This window comes from Dendrobates tinctorius, unplaced genomic scaffold, assembly GCF_039654945.1.
Source record: "Dendrobates tinctorius isolate UK_male_01 unplaced genomic scaffold, ASM3965494v1 ptg000016l, whole genome shotgun sequence".
Lineage (NCBI taxonomy): Eukaryota > Metazoa > Chordata > Amphibia > Anura > Dendrobatidae > Dendrobates > Dendrobates tinctorius.
In genome coordinates this window covers 55,242,128-55,262,500 of record NW_027361684.1, presented here as the reverse complement: position 1 = coordinate 55,262,500, position 20,373 = coordinate 55,242,128, and the positions used below count along the sequence as shown (strand labels likewise).

The following is a 20,373-nucleotide window of genomic DNA, read 5'->3' as shown; positions in this document are numbered from 1 at the left end:
TAATATTGATATATATCCAGAAGAGTCAGGTACTTGAGTCATATGATACAATAATCACATAAAGGAATCATTTTTGTAGCATTTTTGGGTGGTCATCTCAGATTTCACTGTAAGTTACAATCATATTTACACCTCAGTTCAATTGAATGCCTGTCATTAAAGAGAATACACATTTATTTTCTTCCAGATTGTATATGTTAATAAGGGAAAAACCTGAAAAACAACATTGCTGAAAGAAGTGATGCAATGTCCTTCACAGCCAGCGGTCTGTGTCTGCTATAAGTCTTCACTAGAGCAATTGTAACTAATGATATAATCATACATCATGTATCACAGTGTAACGTGTCACCTCTGCGCTCTTCTCCCTTCACACAAATGTCAGTCTGCTGGTGTCAGTAAGTAATAGTGTACATGGCGTGCAGCATTGCTATTTTGGCACATACTTTATGTGACATGTGTAGTGGATTTATGGGCTGTTGCTACAGAAGAAAAGAAGCATGGGCTTTGATCAACAGCAGCTAAAGAATTTGCATTAGAAACTGGTCTGTCCTTGTATCTCTCAAGCTGAATTATTTGTGTTGTTTCAATGAGGAGCGAGACTCGCTGACACTGACCTAGGCACAAGGAATTTGTAGGAAAAGAGTTGCACGTGGTATACCCAGGTTTTCCACTTCATCCTCTGACCATTGGCTTTAGAAAGTGACGCGTGCAGATAGGACGTAGATGACAGATAATGGTGAATGCCCCAGACTCCATACCCTAAAAATGGATATTTGCAATAAAGGCTGCTAACATGGTCCCTTTTCTATCCATCTTGATTTTAAAACTAAAACAGTCAAATGTGAAAATTCTATAATAAACTACATATTTCCCACTATAATTCCAGTGTATCGGATCCACTCTGCATCCATTCCTCTGTTTTTACCCTCATGTATCCCCTGATGAAGCTGATATAGGTGGTTACACAAGTGGGGCTGCATCCCTCCATGCCCTGTCTTTAGCCATGTCAGATTATTGCTTCACTATTTTATCTAGTGCGACCCCTGTCACTGACTTTTATGGGGATATATAACCCTTGCTCGATGGGTATTGTTTTATTTTTTCTTCACTGTGTTTCGTGCTTCCTATATGCAAAATTACGGGGTTGATTCTGACATGATGGGGTCATCTCAATATCTTTTCTGTTTTTGTCATCAGCTTTGCATCTATGTTTAATGAAGGAAAAAAAAATGAAAGTTTCCAAGATTCTACCGATTAGACAGTGAAAAATGGAAAACACTATAATGCAACACATATCAAAAAAGGGCATGCCACTGCATATTTGTGGACTGATAGTCTGCAAAAAGAAGCGGCCATGAAAACATGTCTATGGACGATGCTGGGCACCTGTTCTACAGACGAGTGAATGGGCACTTAGAAGAGCATGTTTCTTAATGAATTTGGGGGGTATTTACACTATTTATGAGCCAGAAATAATGTTTCTGCTATATTTTACTGCACTTTCTGGTGTATATTATAGTGACTATGACGGCCCTTCTACTTGGCCCACTCCATCTATACAAAATAAGTTACTGGTGTAGAAATGCCACGAGTCATAAAGTTTTGAGCAACAATACATTGCACCAAAATATCAGCCACACATCTGTCTTGTAACACAAAAAACACAATCAATAACCACCAAAGTCAGAGTATAGATACAGATACTTTATAGGGGGTTCTCTGGTGAAAATCACCTATCCACTGTATAGGTGGTAATGTACGATGGGCGAGAGCCCAAGTACTGGGACCTACGATTGATTGAAGGGGGTACTTTTATCCCCGTTAGAAAGAAGTGGCAGTGTGCATGCTCGACCGTCCAGCCATTCCTTCTCTATGGGGTGTACAAGTGCTGAGCCCGAGTTTTTTCCAGCAGCCGTGTGGAGTGTAAATGGAAAGGCGGCAACTTATTCTCACCTGAGAAACCCTTTAACTAGCAATCTACTACTGTGTGATTGATCCTCCAACCATGTCTGTATCCAGAAATTAGATTGTGAGCCTCTCTGCTGCAGGGGGTGAAGACATCTGCTGGTTTTTCACTATCCTCCATATTTGCATATACTCAGTCTGTTACACCAGTCAAGGAGGGACATGTAACATCAGACTCAGGAGTAAAAATGTCTGGAAAACTAAAGAAGCAAAGGAAAAAGATTCAGAGAGTTATTTAACAGTGTAGCTTATTGTTGTAACAGCAGTGTAACCACTTAATTTCCTCACAATATTGATTCAGGCTCCTTTGCATCCTACTAAAGTTGAGCAAAAAGCTTCACATTGCTCTGGTCTGCCACCTAGTCCAGTCCTCCGTGGCAGTCGGACCAGTCCTGTCTTCACTTTTTCGGCCGGCAACCTTGGCACCTCTTGCACATACTAGACCACGAGCCATCATGACCATGCAGGGCCTAATGAATGCTAGAGGTGCCCAGGACGCCGGAGGATGGAAATGGAAGGAGTGACACCGGACACGGCAGCACAAATATTCATTATCCCGAATGATGTCTCACAATAAAAGCCTTTTACATGCAGGACATAAAAATATCCAGAAGAGCTGCTGCTTAGGTCTCACAAGGAACGTGCTCAGCAGCAAGATAAGGAGTATTCCTGGGACCCAACGAGTCTGCACCAAATTACACGGAGGAACCCTCCCTGCCAATAACCACTGCAGAGAATGATAGCGGTGATAAGCAGTGCCAACATGGCTACAGTCCAGACTACTACAAGCCGTTCCCTGTACAACCTCTGCACTTGTACACACATCCTGATTAAAGATTAATTAAACTGAATACTATGATTACAACTGCAGATATTGTAAAAATGCTGAATATTTAGTGAAACATCTCAGATGCCATAAATCCCTGGTACAAATTCAGACATACATGATCAAACACACTGCAACTTCTCTGCCATTAATGGTGGTGAGGCTCCAAGTAAGGAGACCCCCATATATCTGGTAAGGGCGGGCATAATCTAAATTAACTTTGTACAGTTCACAGGAGACCAGCATGCCTGTGTAAGGGTCGGCCAGGACCATAGTCATGGCCAAGGACTTTGGGGCAACGGTGTCCTGGCCTCCCCTCACATAGACATGACAGCCTTCTGTCAGCATACCTGCAGCTCCATTCTTCTCACCGTCTGGGCCTTTTCCAGGTGGCAGTATATTTTTTCCAGGCATTGTGGTACAAACAGAGATACACTCCAGCTCATCTTTAACAATAACAGCTTTACTCATTTTTGTACGCAGCACATCCATTTTCCTTACAGCGGTTACCTCAGATTCCACAGCGCACAATTCTGTCACTTTCCCTAGTTTCTCACTGTCTCCTTCTAGAACATTCCCAGGACGTCCACGTCCCGTTCAGCATCACAGCATCCTCCCCGTCCAGCGTCATCATTTTTGGGAGTTTCCCTGTCTGTTTTGCCCCAGACAAAAGGGCGTCTGTCCACGTAGCATGCTGTCTCAATCAGCGACCTGTGCTGCCGTACTGCTGCCAACTGTCTCACTACCACCTGTAGTGTAGTCATCTGCACTGCTATGTTCTGCACTGCTGTGATCTGTGCGGTTGTGTTCTCCGCTGCCGTGTTGTTATCTATGGCCCTCAGGGCATGGACGGCTGGGCCCGTGCCCTTAACGTTACAGAGCCGACTGCCCTGTCAGGGCGCTCCCGCCCAACTCATTCAAATTTCAGCTGTTCCCCAGCATAAGGCCCGTTAGCTCCTCCTACTTTAACTATTTACAGGCTGAGTATGCGCTCCATCCCTATCTAGTGGCCTAACAGAGGTACTACGCTTTCCCTGCAACTAGAACAGTAGATATACATAGCATTAACATAAATATACATTACACTTTTATCCCTTAAGGTAATACACAGAATAGTGTAGCAGTGCCTATGTGACACACACATAATGGTAATACACATGAACGTGTAGCAGTACCAGTAAATTACGAGAAAGAGATAAAAGATAAATCAATAACATCTTCCATTCCCTAACACCTGGATGTAAAGCCCCCCACACTTTAGATAGTTGTTGGCTGAACGATGGCTTGGCTGATTGCTTGGCTAGCAGCCATCTCCCATACACTGGAAGGCTCGCTCGGCGGGTTACGAGAAAGTCACTCACAGTCACCTCCGGCGGTGACTTATCTCTCAGGAAGCAAAAACACTGGCGGTTCAAAATGGGACATGCCATATCCTTATCTCTCCCAACATCATCTCTGGGGGGGGAGCCAGTGGCCCCCCCATACACAAGTGCCAGCCGAACCCGTCGATATCAAAAGACACTAGTCTAATGTGTAGGGGGCCTTAAAGCTCAAACCTTTATCGGGTCTCTGTAGGGGGACTGGCAACAATTTCTACAGGAGCCTGGAATAATCAGCAGCTCTCAGTATCACCCAATGCATTGCAAACCTGGTTACAAATACAGTGTCATCCAGGAGCACTTCAGAGAAGAAACTATAAGGTGGTTTTCTTCTGTGAAAACTGCTAAAAAATGTCTAAGCATAGAGTACATGATCAGCCCTCATACAGGAAGAGCACATGATTCGCTTCCCTAATCCACCAAGCCAGAGAGTCTAGTCTGTGCAACATCTGAACCATAGCACGGTCCTTGTGCTGAGGTCTGTTAGCCATAGACTAAATGCCCGAACTGACCATAGGTTACCTGTCCCGTACCTACAGCCTCAGCGTCATATGTGATTACCGTATATTCCAGGTACACCAGGCCGTAGCACTGGTTACACCACCAAATGAATGTAGCGCTAAGCAGCTGATGTACCTAGAATGAAGACTAGAAAGGTTCCGGCTACAAATGATTATGCCACCCCACACCATTAGAGGATTCTTGCATGACATTGGGCTACATGTCTGATGGACAGGTGTCCATATACTGTACATCACACCACTGATATCACAGGCATTCATGGTACAGAACAAGACAGCAAAGAAGGCTGCAATGGAGGTCTGTCCTCTTCAGTGATCAGTCCTGACTGGCACTTTCTAGCTAGTGTGAACAGGTGCATACTAGAAGCAGCCACCTCCATATACAATAAGCAAAAAAAGTTGCACTCTGTAGTGCTAAAGCATGTCAATGTGAAATATCAATAGCTATACTGCTTCTGGATGCTAGGAAAGAAATGAGACGCTTAGTACATAATTTGGCCAATTCATGCATGCCCAGCAGCTAACGACAAGGCAGTCTCAAATTAATTGCAACAGGGTCCTACCAACCCATAAAATCAGACCTTGAAGAGAGATGCTCACATCTACCCAGGAATTCAGACTTTAGTCTTTAGGCAGGTATTCACACTAGACACGTTAGGACCCAGCGTATTTGCGACCGCCTTGTAGTTGGCTGCTGGGCATGCATGAATTGGCCAAATTATGTGCTAAGCGTCTCCTTTTTTTCCTAGTATCCAGAAGCAGTATTTCATATATTTCCTATATTTCATATTGACATGCTTTAGCACTACAGAGTGCAACTTTTTTAGTTTACTGCTTTTGACAGGGACACAATGATCGCCAGAGATTGGTCCGAAGACCATGTACACATTCACATGAAGTAGTACTCTTAACAGCTCAGCGTTACGGTCATGGTAGCAGTGGTATGGGCATTTCTCCAAAGTGTCGCAGGAGACATTTTACAACACGTTAATGCTAGGCCTCATGCTCATGTGTGGACTAAACGTCTCCCATGGAGCACATTTGGGACATCATTGGTCAACAATTGCAAAAGAAGCTGCCAGTAGAGGATCTTGATCACTTGGCCAAGTGCATTCAGCATAGCAGAACACTCCTCAGGGCAGGGATTTTTGCATTTGGCAATGTTACTCAATACAGAAAAATCAGGATATTTTTTTCATTATTTTCAAATCATTAGCATGTCTACTGAGACTGTGATTTCCACATAGTGGGTGGCTCATACACATCGCCCTGCTGTTTTGCTGATGCCTAGTAGGGTCATCTTTGTTTCAATTTCCTCAGGCTTCTCCTAATCCTCTCCTGGATGTCTGCAGCCTCCCTGGCTGTGCGGGAAGGCCTAGCATTTGTGTGAATCAGCCTGTGTGTATAGAAGCCTCTACCATCACAATATGGCTGCTGGGCAGACTCACACATGACACGATACAATGGGCCAGATCCAGGCCTTACACCCATCTGGTACCATGAAAGCTGAGCTCTGACTGGTTGCTATGGGCATATACTGTAAGGTAGTTGTGACGGCTGCCACCCGATAAGCCCCAGTACACACCACACAGGGGCCGGTGTTCGCGGCCCACCGTCTGATGAAGAGGAACACAGTTTTCCAGTATACGGTACTTTCTTACAACTTGTTCACGATATTGAAGCTCTGTCCTTACAGCCATCAGTGGTTTGTGTGATGGCCCCCCGTGCACAGCTCATACACTGGGGGTATATTCACATGGATTAGTCCGGCACAATCAGGCACAAGGGCACATGTTGTCATTTTGCCCATTTTATGAGGATTTTGTGGTAAATGTGGGAATATCTGCTTATCTGTGTCCATCACATTGTTATGGACAGAACCGGTAAGGAACTAAAGAGCCTACTAATTACAGCAAGAAGAGATCCTGCAGCCACAAAGGAACGGCAATATTCTGGAAAACTGCAGAGCTTTATTATGCAAAGAAAAACATCAATCATTTCACCCTTGTACTGAGCACCCAGGCATCACATCTACAGCTCTCATGTACCGCCGTCCTGTGTACCCCCTGGCACGTCACTCCCGGGCCATGTCCTGCATAACCCTCGAACAGGTCACTCCTGAGCTATGACCTGTGTACCCCCTGACACGTCACTCCTGAGCTATGTCCTGCGTACCCCCTGACACGTCACTCCACGTCACTCCTGGGCACAATTCTGTGTACCCCCTGACACATCACTCCACCTTACACCTGGGCACAGTCCAGTGTACCCCCTGACACATCACTCCAGGGCACAGACCTGTGTACCCCCTGACACATCACTCCACGTCACTCCTGGGCACAGTCCTGTGTACCCCCTGACACGTCACTCCACGTCACTCCTGGGCACAGTCCTGTGTACCCCCTGACACGTCACTCCACGTCACTCCTGGGCACAGTCCAGTGTAAGCCCTGACACGTCACTCCACGTCACTCCTGGGCACAGTCCTGTGTACCCCCTGACACGTCACTCCACGTCACTCCTGGGCACAGTCCTGTGTACCCCCTGACACGTCACTCCACGTCACTCCTGGGCACAGTCCTGTGTACCCCCTGACACATCACTCCACGTCACTCCTGGGCACAGTCCTGTGTACCCCCTGACACGTCACTCCACGTCACTCCTGGGCACAGTCCAGTGTAAGCCCTGACACGTCACTCCACTTCACTCCTGGGTACAGTCCTGTGCACCCCCTGACATCACTCCTGGGCAGAGTCCTGTGTACCCCCTGACACATCACTCCACGTCACTCCTGGACACAGACCTGTGTACCCCCTGACACGTCACTCCACGTCACTCCTGGGCACAGTCCTGTGTACCCCCTGACACGTCACTCCACGTCACTCCTGGGCACAGTCCAGTGTAAGCCCTGACACGTCACTCCACGTCACTCCTGGGCACAGTCCTGTGTACCCCCTGACACGTCACTCCACGTCACTCCTGGGCACAGTCCTGTGTACCCCCTGACACGTCACTCCACGTCACTCCTGGGCACAGTCCTGTGTACCCCCTGACACATCACTCCACGTCACTCCTGGGCACAGTCCTGTGTACCCCCTGACACGTCACTCCACGTCACTCCTGGGCACAGTCCAGTGTAAGCCCTGACACGTCACTCCACTTCACTCCTGGGTACAGTCCTGTGCACCCCCTGACATCACTCCTGGGCAGAGTCCTGTGTACCCCCTGACACATCACTCCACGTCACTCCTGGACACAGACCTGTGTACCCCCTGACACGTCACTCCACGTCACTCCTGGGCACAGTCCTGTGTACCCCCTGACACGTCACTCCACGTCACTCCTGGGCACAGTCCAGTGTAAGCCCTGACACGTCACTCCACGTCACTCCTGGGCACAGTCCTGTGTACCCCCTGACACGTCACTCCACGTCACTCCTGGGCACAGTCCTGTGTACCCCCTGACACGTCACTCCACGTCACTCCTGGGCACAGTCCTGTGTACCCCCTGACACGTCACTCCTGGGTACAGTCCTGTGCACCCCCTGACATCACTCCTGGGCAGAGTCCTGTGTACCCCCTGACACGTCACTCCACGGCACAGTCCTGTGTACCCCCTGACATGTCACTCCACGTCACTCCTGGGCACAGTCCTGTGTACCCCCTGACACGTCACTCCACGTCACTCCTGGGCACAGTCCTGTGTACCCCGACACGTCACTCCACGTCACTCCTGGGTACAGTCCTGTGTACCCCCTGACAAGTCACTCCACGGCACAGTCCTGTGTACCCCGACACGTCACTCCACGGCACTCTTGGGTACAGTCCTGTGTACCCCGACACGTCACTCCTGGGTATAGTCCTGTGTACCCCCTGACACGTCACTCCACGGCACAGTCCTGTGTACCCCCTGACACGTCACTCCACGTCACTCCTGGGTACAGTCCTGTGTACCCCCTGACACGGCACTCCTGGGTACAGTCCTGTGTACCCTCTGACACGTCACTCCTGGGTACAGTCCTGTGTACCCCCTGACACGTAACTCCTGGGTACAGTCCTGTGTACCCCCTGACACGTCACTCCCCGTCACTCCTGGGTACAGTCCTGTGTACTCCCTGACACGTCACTCCACGTCACTCCTGGGTACAGTCCTGTGTACCCCCTGACACGTCACTCCACGTCACTCCTGGGTACAGTCCTGTGTACCCCCTGACACGTCACTCCACGTCACTCCTGGGTACAGTCCTGTGTACCCCCTGACATGTCACTCCACGTTACTCCTGGGTACAGTCCTGTGTACCCCGACACGTCACTCCACGTCACTCCTGGGTACAGTCCTGTGTACCCCCTGACAAGTCACTCCACGGCACAGTCCTGTGTACCCCGACACGTCACTCCACGGCACTCCTGGGCACAGTCCTGTGTACCCCCTGACACGTCACTCCTGGGTATGGTCCTGTGTACTCCCTGACACGTCACTCCACGTCACTCCTGGGTACAGTCCTGTGTACCCCCTGACACGGCACTCCTGGGTACAGTCCTGTGTATCCCCTGAAACGTCACTCCACGTCACTCCTGGGTACAGTCCTGTGTACCCCCTGACACGTCACTCCTGGGTACAGTCCTGTGTACCCCATGGCACGTCACTCCATGTCACTCCTGGGTACAGTCCTGTGTACCCCCTGACACGTCACTCCACGTCACTCCTGGGTACAGTCCTGTGTACCCCCTGACACGTCACTTCACGTCACTCCTGGGTACAGTCCTGTGTACCCCCTGACACGTCACTCCACGGCACAGTCCTGTGTACCCCCTGACAGGTCACTCCACGGCACAGTCCTGTGTACCCCCTGACACGTCACTCCACGGCACAGTCCTGTGTACCCCCTGACACGTCACTCCACGTCACTCCTGGGTACAGTCCTGTGTACCCCCTGACACGTCACTCCACGGCACAGTCCTGTGTACCCCCTGACACGTCACTCCACGGCACAGTCCTGTGTACCCCCTGACACGTCACTCCACGTCACTCCTGGGTACAGTCCTGTGTACCCCCTGACATGTCACTCCACGTCACTCCTGGGTACAGTCCTGTGTACCCCCTGACACGTCACTCCACGGCACAGTCCTGTGTACCCCCTGACATGTCACTCCACGTCACTCCTGGGCACAGTCCTGTGTACCCCCTGACACGACACTCCACGTCACTCCTGGGCACAGTCCTGTGTACCCCCTGACATGTCACTCCACGTCACTCCTGGGTACAGTCCTGTGTACCCCCTGACACGTCACTCCACGGCACAGTCCTGTGTACCCCCTGACATGTCACTCCACGTCACTCCTGGGTACAGTCCTGTGTACCCCCTGACACGTCACTCCACGGCACAGTCCTGTGTACCCCCTGACATGTCACTCCACGTCACTCCTGGGCACAGTCCTGTGTACCCCCTGACACGACACTCCACGTCACTCCTGGGCACAGTCCTGTGTACCCCCTGACACGACACTCCACGTCACTCCTGGGCACAGTCCTGTGTACCCCCTGACAGGACACATGCCCCCATGCAGAGACCATCATCCCATAAAGCTTCTTCGCTTACCTGCATCATAGAAGGTGTCCAGCACCGCGGTCTCCCCGAAGTCCAGCTCGCCGAAGTTGACGCTGGTGAGTTGCGCCCCCTCACTGTCACAGGCGCGGCGCAGGCAGTGCAGGGCGCCAGACTCCGGGCTGCCTCCCATGGCTGTCTTCATGCTGTCATTCAGCACGTAGACGACCCGCAGCGACCTCTGCTTACTCAGCCACTGGGCACCTTCACCTGAACACGTCGGCTCCGGAGGGGCACAGGCTGAGGGGGCCACACATTGGGGGTTACCCTGGGGCTCTCCTGGCACCCCCTGCTCTCCGGGAGCGGGCACCGGAGTGAACAGCCCGCTGCTCTCCATGCTGCTACCGGCCGCTGATAGAAGTAGTGTGCAGGAGCGCGGGGTCAGTGCGCAGTGTATCCCGGTATACTGGGCACGGCACCGGCCATGCCTGTGTCACATACCGCCTGGGAGAGCAGAGCACTCGGAGGACATGGAGCCGGCTGTGCCCGGGGCGCTGCAGAGAAGCCGGCTGTGCCCGGCACTGAGATGGACGGTGCCAGTCCCGGGAGCTCTGCGGGATGTTATCAGAGTCCGACTCCCATCTCGACCTCAGGGCGGGTCCTGCGCTCCTTCTCCTCCTCCATGTCGTGAAGGACACCTCCTCCCCTTGGTGACAGGGTCCGCAGAGCTGTGTGGGCACAGTCTATACACTTGTACTGTAGTTGTGCTGCCTGCATGTTGCACACTCAGCTCTGCCATTACGATAAGGGCTCGTTCACACGAACTTATCTTCAGTCTGAGCCCTGTCTGGAAAAAGCCGCAGCGCAGGGACCACAATGGGGCAGCGCAGCGGGCACTCTTTTTCCAGGACAGATGCAGAGGACTGTGTTTTCGCTAGTAGCTCCTGGGAGGGGGGGGGGGGCAGAGGGGGCCGTATTTAGAGTTTATGTTGACCTAGGCACTTTTACTGCTGCCTCCCCATTGGTGAGTATGACTACTGCAGACACTTTGGCACAAATCGCTGATGTGAAAGTAGCCTTTCTCCCCAGTGCATCCATCTCCCTAGTGCAGCCATCACCTCAGTGCACCCATCTCCCTAGTGCACCCATCTCCCTAGTGCACCCATCTCCCTAGTGCATCCATCTCCCCAGTGCACCCATCTCCCTAGTGCACCCATCTCCTCAGTGCACCCATCTCCCCAGTGCATCCATCTCCCTAGTGCAGCCATCTCCCCAGTGCATCCATCTCCTCAGTGCATCCATCTCCCCAGTGCATCCATCTCCCCAGTGCAGCCATCTCCCCAGTGCAGCCATCTCCTCAGTGCAGCCATCTCCCCAGTGCATCCATCTCCCCAGTGCAGCCATCTCCTCAGTGCACCCATCTCCCTAGTGCACCCATCTCCCTAGTGCACCCATCTCCCTAGTGCACCCATCTCCTCAGTGCACCCATCTCCCCAGTGCATCCATCTCCCTAGTGCAGCCATCTCCCCAGTGCATCCATCTCCTCAGTGCATCCATCTCCCCAGTGCATCCATCTCCCCAGTGCAGCCATCTCCCCAGTGCAGCCATCTCCTCAGTGCAGCCATCTCCCCAGTGCATCCATCTCCTCAGTGCAGCCATCTCCTCAGTGCAGTCATCTCCTCAGTACAGCCATCTCCCTAGTGCACCCATCTCCTCAGTGCACCCATCTCCCCAGTGCATCCATCTCCCTAGTGCAGCCATCTCCCCAGTGCATCCATCTCCTCAGTGCATCCATCTCCTCAGTGCACCCATCTCCCCAGTGCATCCATCTCCCTAGTGCAGCCATCTCCCCAGTGCATCCATCTCCCCAGTGCAGCCATCTCCCCAGTGCATCCATCTCCCTAGTGCAGCCATCTCCCCAGTGCATCCATCTCCCCAGTGCATCCATCTCCCTAGTGCAGCCATCTCCCCAGTGCAGCCATCTCCTCAGTGCAGCCATCTCCCCAGTGCAGCCATCTCCCCAGTGCATCCATCTCCCCAGTGCAGCCATCTCCCCAGTGCAGCCATCTCCCCAGTGCAGCCATCTCCTCAGTACAGCCATCTCCCTAGTGCACCCATCATCTCAGTGCAGCCGTCTCCCTAGTGCGGCCATCTCCTCAGTGCAGCCATCTCCCCAGTGCAGCCATCTCCCCAGTGCATCCATCTCCTCAGTGCAGCCATCTCCCCAGTGCATCCATCTCCTCAGTGCAGTCATCTCCCCAGTGCATCCATCTCCCCAGTGCATCCATCTCCCCAGTGCATCCATCTCCCCAGTGCAGCCATCTCCCCAGTGCAGCCATCTCCTCAGTACAGCCATCTCCCTAGTGCACCCATCATCTCAGTGCAGCCGTCTCCCTAGTGCGGCCATCTACTCAGTGCACCCATCTCCCCAGTGCATCCATCTCCCATGTGCATCCATCTCCCCAGTGCATCCATCTCCCCAGTGCATCCATCTCCCCAGTGCATCCATCTCCCCAGTGCAGCCATCTCCCCAGTGCAGCCATCTCCTCAGTACAGCCATCTCCCTAGTGCACCCATCATCTCAGTGCAGCCGTCTCCCTAGTGCGGCCATCTCCTCAGTGCACCCATCTCCCCAGTGCATCCATCTCCCCAGTGCAGCCATCACCTCAGTGCACCCATCTCCCTAGTGCAGCCATCATCTCAGTGCATCCATCTCCCTAGTGCAGCCATCTCCCCAGTGCATCCATCTCCCCAGTGCATCCATCTCCTCAGTGCAGCCATCTCCCCAGTGCAGCCATCTCCCCAGTGCATCCATCTCCCCAGTGCATCCATCTCCCCAGTGCATCCATCTCCCCAGTGCATCCATCTCCCTAGTGCATCCATCTCCTCAGTGCAGCCATCTCCCCAGTGCATCCATCTCCTCAGTGCAGCCATCTCCCCAGTGCAGCCATCTCCCCAGTGCAGCCATCTCCCCAGTGCAGCCATCTCCCCAGTGCAGCCATCTCCCCAGTGCAGCCATCTCCTCAGTGCAGCCATCTCCCTAGTGCACCCATCACCTCAGTGCAGCCATCTCCTCAGTGCACACATCTCCCCAGTGCATCCATCTCCCCAGTGCATCCATCTCCCCAGTGCATCCATCTCCCCAGTGCAGCCATCTCCTCAGTGCAGCCATCTCCCCAGAGCATCCATCTCCCTAGTGCAGCCATCTCCCCAGTGCAGCCATCACCTCAGTGCACCCATCTCCCTAGTGCAGTCATCTCCTCAGTGCATCCATCTCCCTAGTGCAGCCATCACCTCAGTGCACCCATCTCCCCAGTGCATCCATCTCCCCAGTGCAGCCATCTCCTCAGTACAGCCATCTCCCTAGTGCACCCATCACCTCAGTGCAGCCGTCTCCCTAGTGCAGCCATCTCCTCAGTGCACCCATCTCCCCAGTGCATCCATCTCCCCAGTGCAGCCATCTCCTCAGTGCAGCCATCTCCCTAGTGCATCCATCTCCCTAGTGCAGCCATCTCCCCAGTGCATCCATCTCCCTAGTGCAGCCATCACCTCAGTGCACCCATCTCCCTAGTGCAGTCATCTCCTCAATGCATCCATCTCCCTAGTGCAGCCATCTCCTCAGTGCACCCATCTCCCTAGTGCAGCCATCACCTCAGTGCATCCATCTCCCCAGTGCAGCCATCTCCTCAGTGCAGCCATCTCCCTAGTGCATCCATCTCCTCAGTGCACCCATCTCCCTAGTGCAGCCATCACCTCAGTGCATCCATCTCCCCAGTGCAGCCATCTCCTCAGTGCAGCCATCTCCCCAGGGCATCCATCTGCCCAGTGCATCCATCTGCCCAGTGCATCCATCTCCCCAGTGCAGCCATCTCCCCAGTGCATCCATCTCCCCAGTGCATCCATCTCCCTAGTGCAGCCATCTCCCCAGTGCAGCCATCTCCTCAGTGCAGCCATCTCCCCAGTGCATCCATCTCCCCAGTGCACCCATCTCACTAGTGCATCCATCTCCCCAGTGCACCCATCTCCCTAGTGCAGCCATCTCCCCAGTGCAGCCATCTCCTCAGTGCACCCATCTCCCTAGTGCACCCATCTCCTCAGTGTACCCATCTCCCCAGTGCATCCATCTCCCCAGTGCATCCATCTCCCTAGTGCAGCCATCTCCCTAGTGCATCCATCTCCTCAGTGCAGACATCTCCCCAGTGCATCCATCTCCCCAGTGCATCCATCTCCCCAGTGCATCCATCTCCCCAGTGCAGCCATCTCCTCAGTGCACCCATCTCCCCAGTGCATCCATCTCCTCAGTGCATCCATCTCCCCAGTGCAGCCATCTCCTCAGTGCAGCCATCTTCCCAGTGCAGCCATCTCCCCAGTGCATCCATCTCCTCAGTGCAGCCATCTCCCCAGTGCATCCATCTCCTCAGTGCATCCATCTCCCCAGTGCAGCCATCTCCTCAGTGCAGCCATCTTCCCAGTGCAGCCATCTCCCCAGTGCATCCATCTCCTCAGTGCAGCCATCTCCCCAGTGCATCCATCTCCTCAGTGCAGCCATCTCCCCAGTGCATCCATCTCCCCAGTGCATCCATCTCCCCAGTGCATCCATCTCCCCAGTGCATCCATCTCCCCAGTGCAGCCATCTCCCCAGTGCAGCCATCTCCCCAGTGCAGCCATCTCCTCAGTACAGCCATCTCCCTAGTGCACCCATCATCTCAGTGCAGCCGTCTCCCTAGTGCGGCCATCTCCTCAGTGCACCCATCTCCCCAGTGCATCCATCTCCCCAGTGCAGCCATCTCCTCAGTGCATCCATCTCCCTAGTGCATCCATCTCCCTAGTGCAGCCATCACCTCAGTGCACCCATCTCCCTAGTGCAGTCATCTCCTCAATGCATCCATCTCCCTAGTGCAGCCATCTCCTCAGTGCACCCATCTCCCTAGTTCAGCCATCACCTCAGTGCATCCATCTCCCCAGTGCAGCCATCTCCTCAGTGCAGCCATCTCCCTAGTGCATCCATCTCCCTAGTGCAGCCATCTCCCCAATGCATCCATCTCCCTAGTGCAGCCATCACCTCAGTGCATCCATCTCCCTAGTGCAGCCATCACCTCAGTGCACCCATCTCCCTAGTGCAGTCATCTCCTCAGTGCATCCATCTCCCTAGTGCAGCCATCTCCTCAGTGCACCCATCTCCCTAGTGCAGCCATCACCTCAGTGCATCCATCTCCCCAGTGCAGCCATCTCCTCAGTGCAGCCATCTCCCTAGTGCATCCATCTCCCTAGTGCAGCCATCTCCCCAGTGCATCCATCTCCCTAGTGCAGTCATCTCCTCAGTGTATCCATCTCCCTAGTGCAGCCATCTCCTCAGTGCACCCATCTCCCTAGTGCAGCCATCACCTCAGTGCACCCATCTCCTTGGTGCACCCATTTCCCCAGTGCAGCCATCTCCCCAGTGCATCCATCTCCCCAGTGCATCCATCTCCTCAGTGCAGCCATCTCCTCAGTGCAGCCATCTCCCTAGTGCATCAATCTCCCTAGTGCATCCATCTCCCCAGTGCATCCATCTCCCTAGTGCAGCCATCACCTCAGTGCATCCATCTCAGTGCACCCATCTCCCTAGTGCAGTCATCTCCTCAGTGCATCCATCTCCCTAGTGCAGCCATCACCTCAGTGCATCCATCTCCCTAGTGCAGCCATCACCTCAGTGCACCCATCTCCCTAGTGCAGCCATCTCCCTAGTGCACCCATCACCTCAGTGCACCCATCTCCCTAGTGCAGCCATCTCCCTAGTGCAGCCATCTCCCTAGTGCACCCATCTCCCTAGTGCAGCCATCTCCCTAGTGCATCCATCACCTCAGTGCATCCATCTCCTCAGTGCAGCCATCTCCCTAGTGCAGCCATCACCTCAGTGCACCCATCTCCCTAGTATAGCCATCACCTCAGTGCAGCCATCACCTCAGTGCACCCATCTCCCTAGTGCAGCCATCACCTCAGTGCATCCATCGCCTCAGTGCATCCATCTCCCTAGTGCAGCCATCACCTCAGTGCACCCATCTCCCTAGTGCAGCCATCACCTCAGTGCACCCATCTCCCTAGTGCAGCCATCACCTCAGTGCACCCATCTCCCTAATATAGCCATCACCTCAGTGCAGCCATCACCTCAGTGCACCCATCTCCCTAGTGCAGCCATCACCTCAGTGCACCCATCTCCCTAGTATAGCCTTCACCTCAGTGCATCCATCCCCCTAGTGCAGCCATCTCAGTGCACCCATCTCCCTAGTATAGCCATCATCTCAGTGCACCCATCTCCCTAGTATAGCCATCATCTCAGTGCACCCATCTCCCTAGTGCAGCCATCACACTAGTGCAGCCATCCCCCTAGTGCAGCCATCTCCCTAGTGCAGCCATCACCTCAGTGCACCCATCTCCCTAGTGCAGCCATCTCCTCAGTGCACCCATCTCCTCAGTGCACCCATCTCCCTAGTGCAGCCATCCCCCTAGTGCAGCCATCTCCCTAGTGCAGCCATCACCTCAGTGCATCCATCTCCCTAGTATAGTCATCACCTCAGTGCATCCATCTCCCTAGTGCAGCCATCTCCTCAGTGCATCCATCTCCCTAGTGCAGCCATCACCTCAGTGCATCCATCTCCCTAGTGCAGCCATCACCTCAGTGCATCCATCTCCCTAGTGCAGCCATCTCCTCAGTGCATCCATCTCCCTAGTGCAGCCATCACCTCAGTGCATCCATCTCCCTAGTGCAGCCATCACCTCAGTGCATCCATCTCCCTAGTGCAGCCATCACCTCAGTGCATCCATCTCCCTAGTGCAGCCATCACCTCAGTGCATCCATCTCCCTAGTGCAGCCATCACCTCAGTGCATCCATCCCCCTAGTGCAGCCATCTCCCTAGTGCAGCCATCACCTCAGTGCATCCATCTCCCTAGTATAGCCATCACCTCAGTGCATCCATCTCCCTAGTGCAGCCATCACCTCAGTGCATCCATCTCCCTAGTGCAGCCATCACCTCAGTGCAGCCATCTCCCTAGTGCAGCCATCACCTCAGTGCATCCATCTCCCTAGAGCAGCCATCACCTCAGTGCATCCATCTCCCTAGTATAGCCATCACATCAGTGCATCCATCTCCCTAGTATAGCCATCACCTCAGTGCATCCATCTCCCTAGTGCAGCCATCACCTCAGTGCACCCATCTCCCTAGTGCAGCCATCACCTCAGTGCACCCATCTCCCTAGTGCAGCCATCACCTCAGTGCACCCATCTCCCTAGTGCAGCCATCTCAGTGCACCCATCTCCCTAGTATAGCCATCACCTCAGTGCACCCATCTCCCTAGTGCAGCCATCTCCCTAGTGCAGCCATCTCCCTAGTGCAGCCATCCCCCTAGTGCAGCCATCCCCCTAGTGCAGCCATCCCCCTAGTGCAGCCATCTCCCTAGTGCAGCCATCACCTCAGTGCATCCATCTCCCTAGTGCAGCCATCACCTCAGTGCACCCATCTCCCTAGTGCAACCATCTCCTCAGTGCAGCCATCTCCCTAGTGCATCCATCTCCCTAGTGCAGCCATCTCCCCAGTGCATCCATCTCCCTAGTGCAGTCATCTCCTCAGTGCATCCATCTCCCTAGTGCAGCCATCTCCTCAGTTCACCCATCTCCCTAGTGCAGCCATCACCTCAGTGCACCCATCTCCCTAGTGCACCCATTTCCCCAGTGCAGCCATCTCCCCAGTGCATCCATCTCCCCAGTGCATCCATCTCCCCAGTGCATCCATCTCTTCAGTGCAGCCATCTCTCCAGTGCATCCATCTCCCCAGTGCATCCATCTCCCCAGTGCATCCATCTCCCCAGTGCAGCCATCTCCTCAGTGCAGCCATCTCCCTAGTGCATCAATCTCCCTAGTGCATCCATCTCCCCAGTGCATCCATCTCCCTAGTGCAGCCATCACCTCAGTGCATCCATCTCAGTGCACCCATCTCCCTAGTGCAGTCATCTCCTCAGTGCATCCATCTCCCTAGTGCAGCCATCACCTCAGTGCACCCATCTCCCTAGTGCAGCCATCTCCCTAGTGCACCCATCACCTCAGTGCACCCATCTCCCTAGTGCAGCCATCTCCCTAGTGCAGCCATCTCCCTAGTGCACCCATCTCCCTAGTGCAGCCATCTCCCTAGTGCATCCATCACCTCAGTGCATCCATCTCCTCAGTGCAGCCATCTCCCTAGTGCAGCCATCACCTCAGTGCACCCATCTCCCTAGTATAGCCATCACCTCAGTGCAGCCATCACCTCAGTGCACCCATCTCCCTAGTGCAGCCATCACCTTAGTGCATCCATCGCCTCAGTGCATCCATCTCCCTAGTGCAGCCATCACCTCAGTGCACCCATCTCCCTAGTGCAGCCATCACCTCAGTGCACCCATCTCCCTAGTGCAGCCATCACCTCAGTGCACCCATCTCCCTAATATAGCCATCACCTCAGTGCAGCCATCACCTCAGTGCACCCATCTCCCTAGTGCAGCCATCACCTCAGTGCACCCATCTCCCTAGTATAGCCTTCACCTCAGTGCATCCATCCCCCTAGTGCAGCCATCTCAGTGCACCCATCTCCCTAGTATAGCCATCATCTCAGTGCACCCATCTCTCTAGTATAGCCATCATCTCAGTGCACCCATCACCCATCTCCCTAGTGCAGCCATCACCCTAGTGCAGCCATCCCCCTAGTGCAGCCATCTCCCTAGTGCAGCCATCACCTCAGTGCACCCATCTCCCTAGTGCAGCCATCTCCTCAGTGCACCCATCTCCTCAGTGCACCCATCTCCCTAGTGCAGCCATCCCCCTAGTGCAGCCATCTCCCTAGTGCAGCCATCAACTCAGTGCATCCATCTCCCTAGTATAGTCATCACCTCAGTGCATCCATCTCCCTAGTGCAGCCATCTCCTCAGTGCATCCATCTCCCTAGTGCAGCCATCACCTCAGTGCATCCATCTCCCTAGTGCAGCCATCACCTCAGTGCATCCATCTCCCTAGTGCAGCCATCACCTCAGTGCATCCATCTCCCTAGTGCAGCCATCACCTCAGTGCATCCATCTCCCTAGTGCAGCCATCACCTCAGTGCATCCATCCCCCTAGTGCACCAATCCCCCTAGTGCAGCCATCTCCCTAGTGCAGCCATCACCTCAGTGCATCCATCTCCCTAGTATAGCCATCACCTCAATGCATCCATCTCCATAGTGCAGCCATCACCTCAGTGCATCCATCTCCCTAGTGCAGCCATCACCTCAGTGCAGCCATCTCCCTAGTGCAGCCATCACCTCAGTGCATCCATCTCCCTAGAGCAGCCATCACCTCAGTGCATCCATCTCCCTAGTATAGCCATCACATCAGGGCATCCATCTCCCTAGTATAGCCATCACCTCAGTGCATCCATCTCCCTAGTGCAGCCATCACCTCAGTGCACCCATCTCCCTAGTGCAGCCATCACCTCAGTGCACCCATCTCCCTAGTGCAGCCATCTCAGTGCACCCATCTCCCTAGTATAGCCATCACCTCAGTGCACCCATCTCCCTAGTGCAGCCATCTCCCTAGTGCAGCCATCCCCCTAGTGCAGCCATCCCCCTAGTGCAGCCATCTCCCTAGTGCAGCCATCACCTCAGTGCATCCATCTCCCTAGTGCAGCCATCACCTCAGTGCACCCATCTCCCTAGTGCAGCCATCACCTCAGTGCACCCATCTCCCTAGTGCAGCCATCTCAGTGCACCCATCTCCCTAGTGCAGCCATCTCAGTGCACCCATCTCCCTAGTATAGCCATCACCTCAGTGCACCCATCTCCCTAGTGCAGCCATCACCTCAGTGCATCCATCTCCCTAGTGCAGCCATCTCCCCAGTGCATCCATCTCCCCAGTGCATCCATCTCCTCAGTGCAGCCATCTCCCCAGTGCATCCATCTCCCCAGTGCATCCATCTCCCCAGTGCATCCATCTCCCAAGTGCATTCATCTCCCCAGTGCATCCATCTCCCTAGTGCATCCATCTCCTCAGTGCAGCCATCTCCCCAGTGCATCCATCTCCTCAGTGCAGCCATCTCCCCAGTGCATCCATCTCCCCAGTGCATCCATCTCCCCAGTGCATCATCTCCCCAGTGCAG

General features: G+C 53.8%; 1 protein-coding gene across 1 annotated transcript in view; it reads right to left on the bottom strand.

Annotated features, from left to right (window-relative positions):
- Positions 1–10,881, bottom strand: part of MAP3K15 (mitogen-activated protein kinase kinase kinase 15) — a 228,886-nt gene extending 218,005 nt beyond the window's left edge. Inside the window, exon 1 of the mRNA XM_073565877.1 lies at positions 10,291–10,881. Within this exon, the coding sequence (XP_073421978.1) occupies positions 10,291–10,633 (343 nt within the window). The 5' untranslated portion in view covers positions 10,634–10,881. The remainder of the gene's footprint in view (positions 1–10,290) is intronic.
- Positions 10,882–20,373: the final 9,492 nt, after the last annotated feature.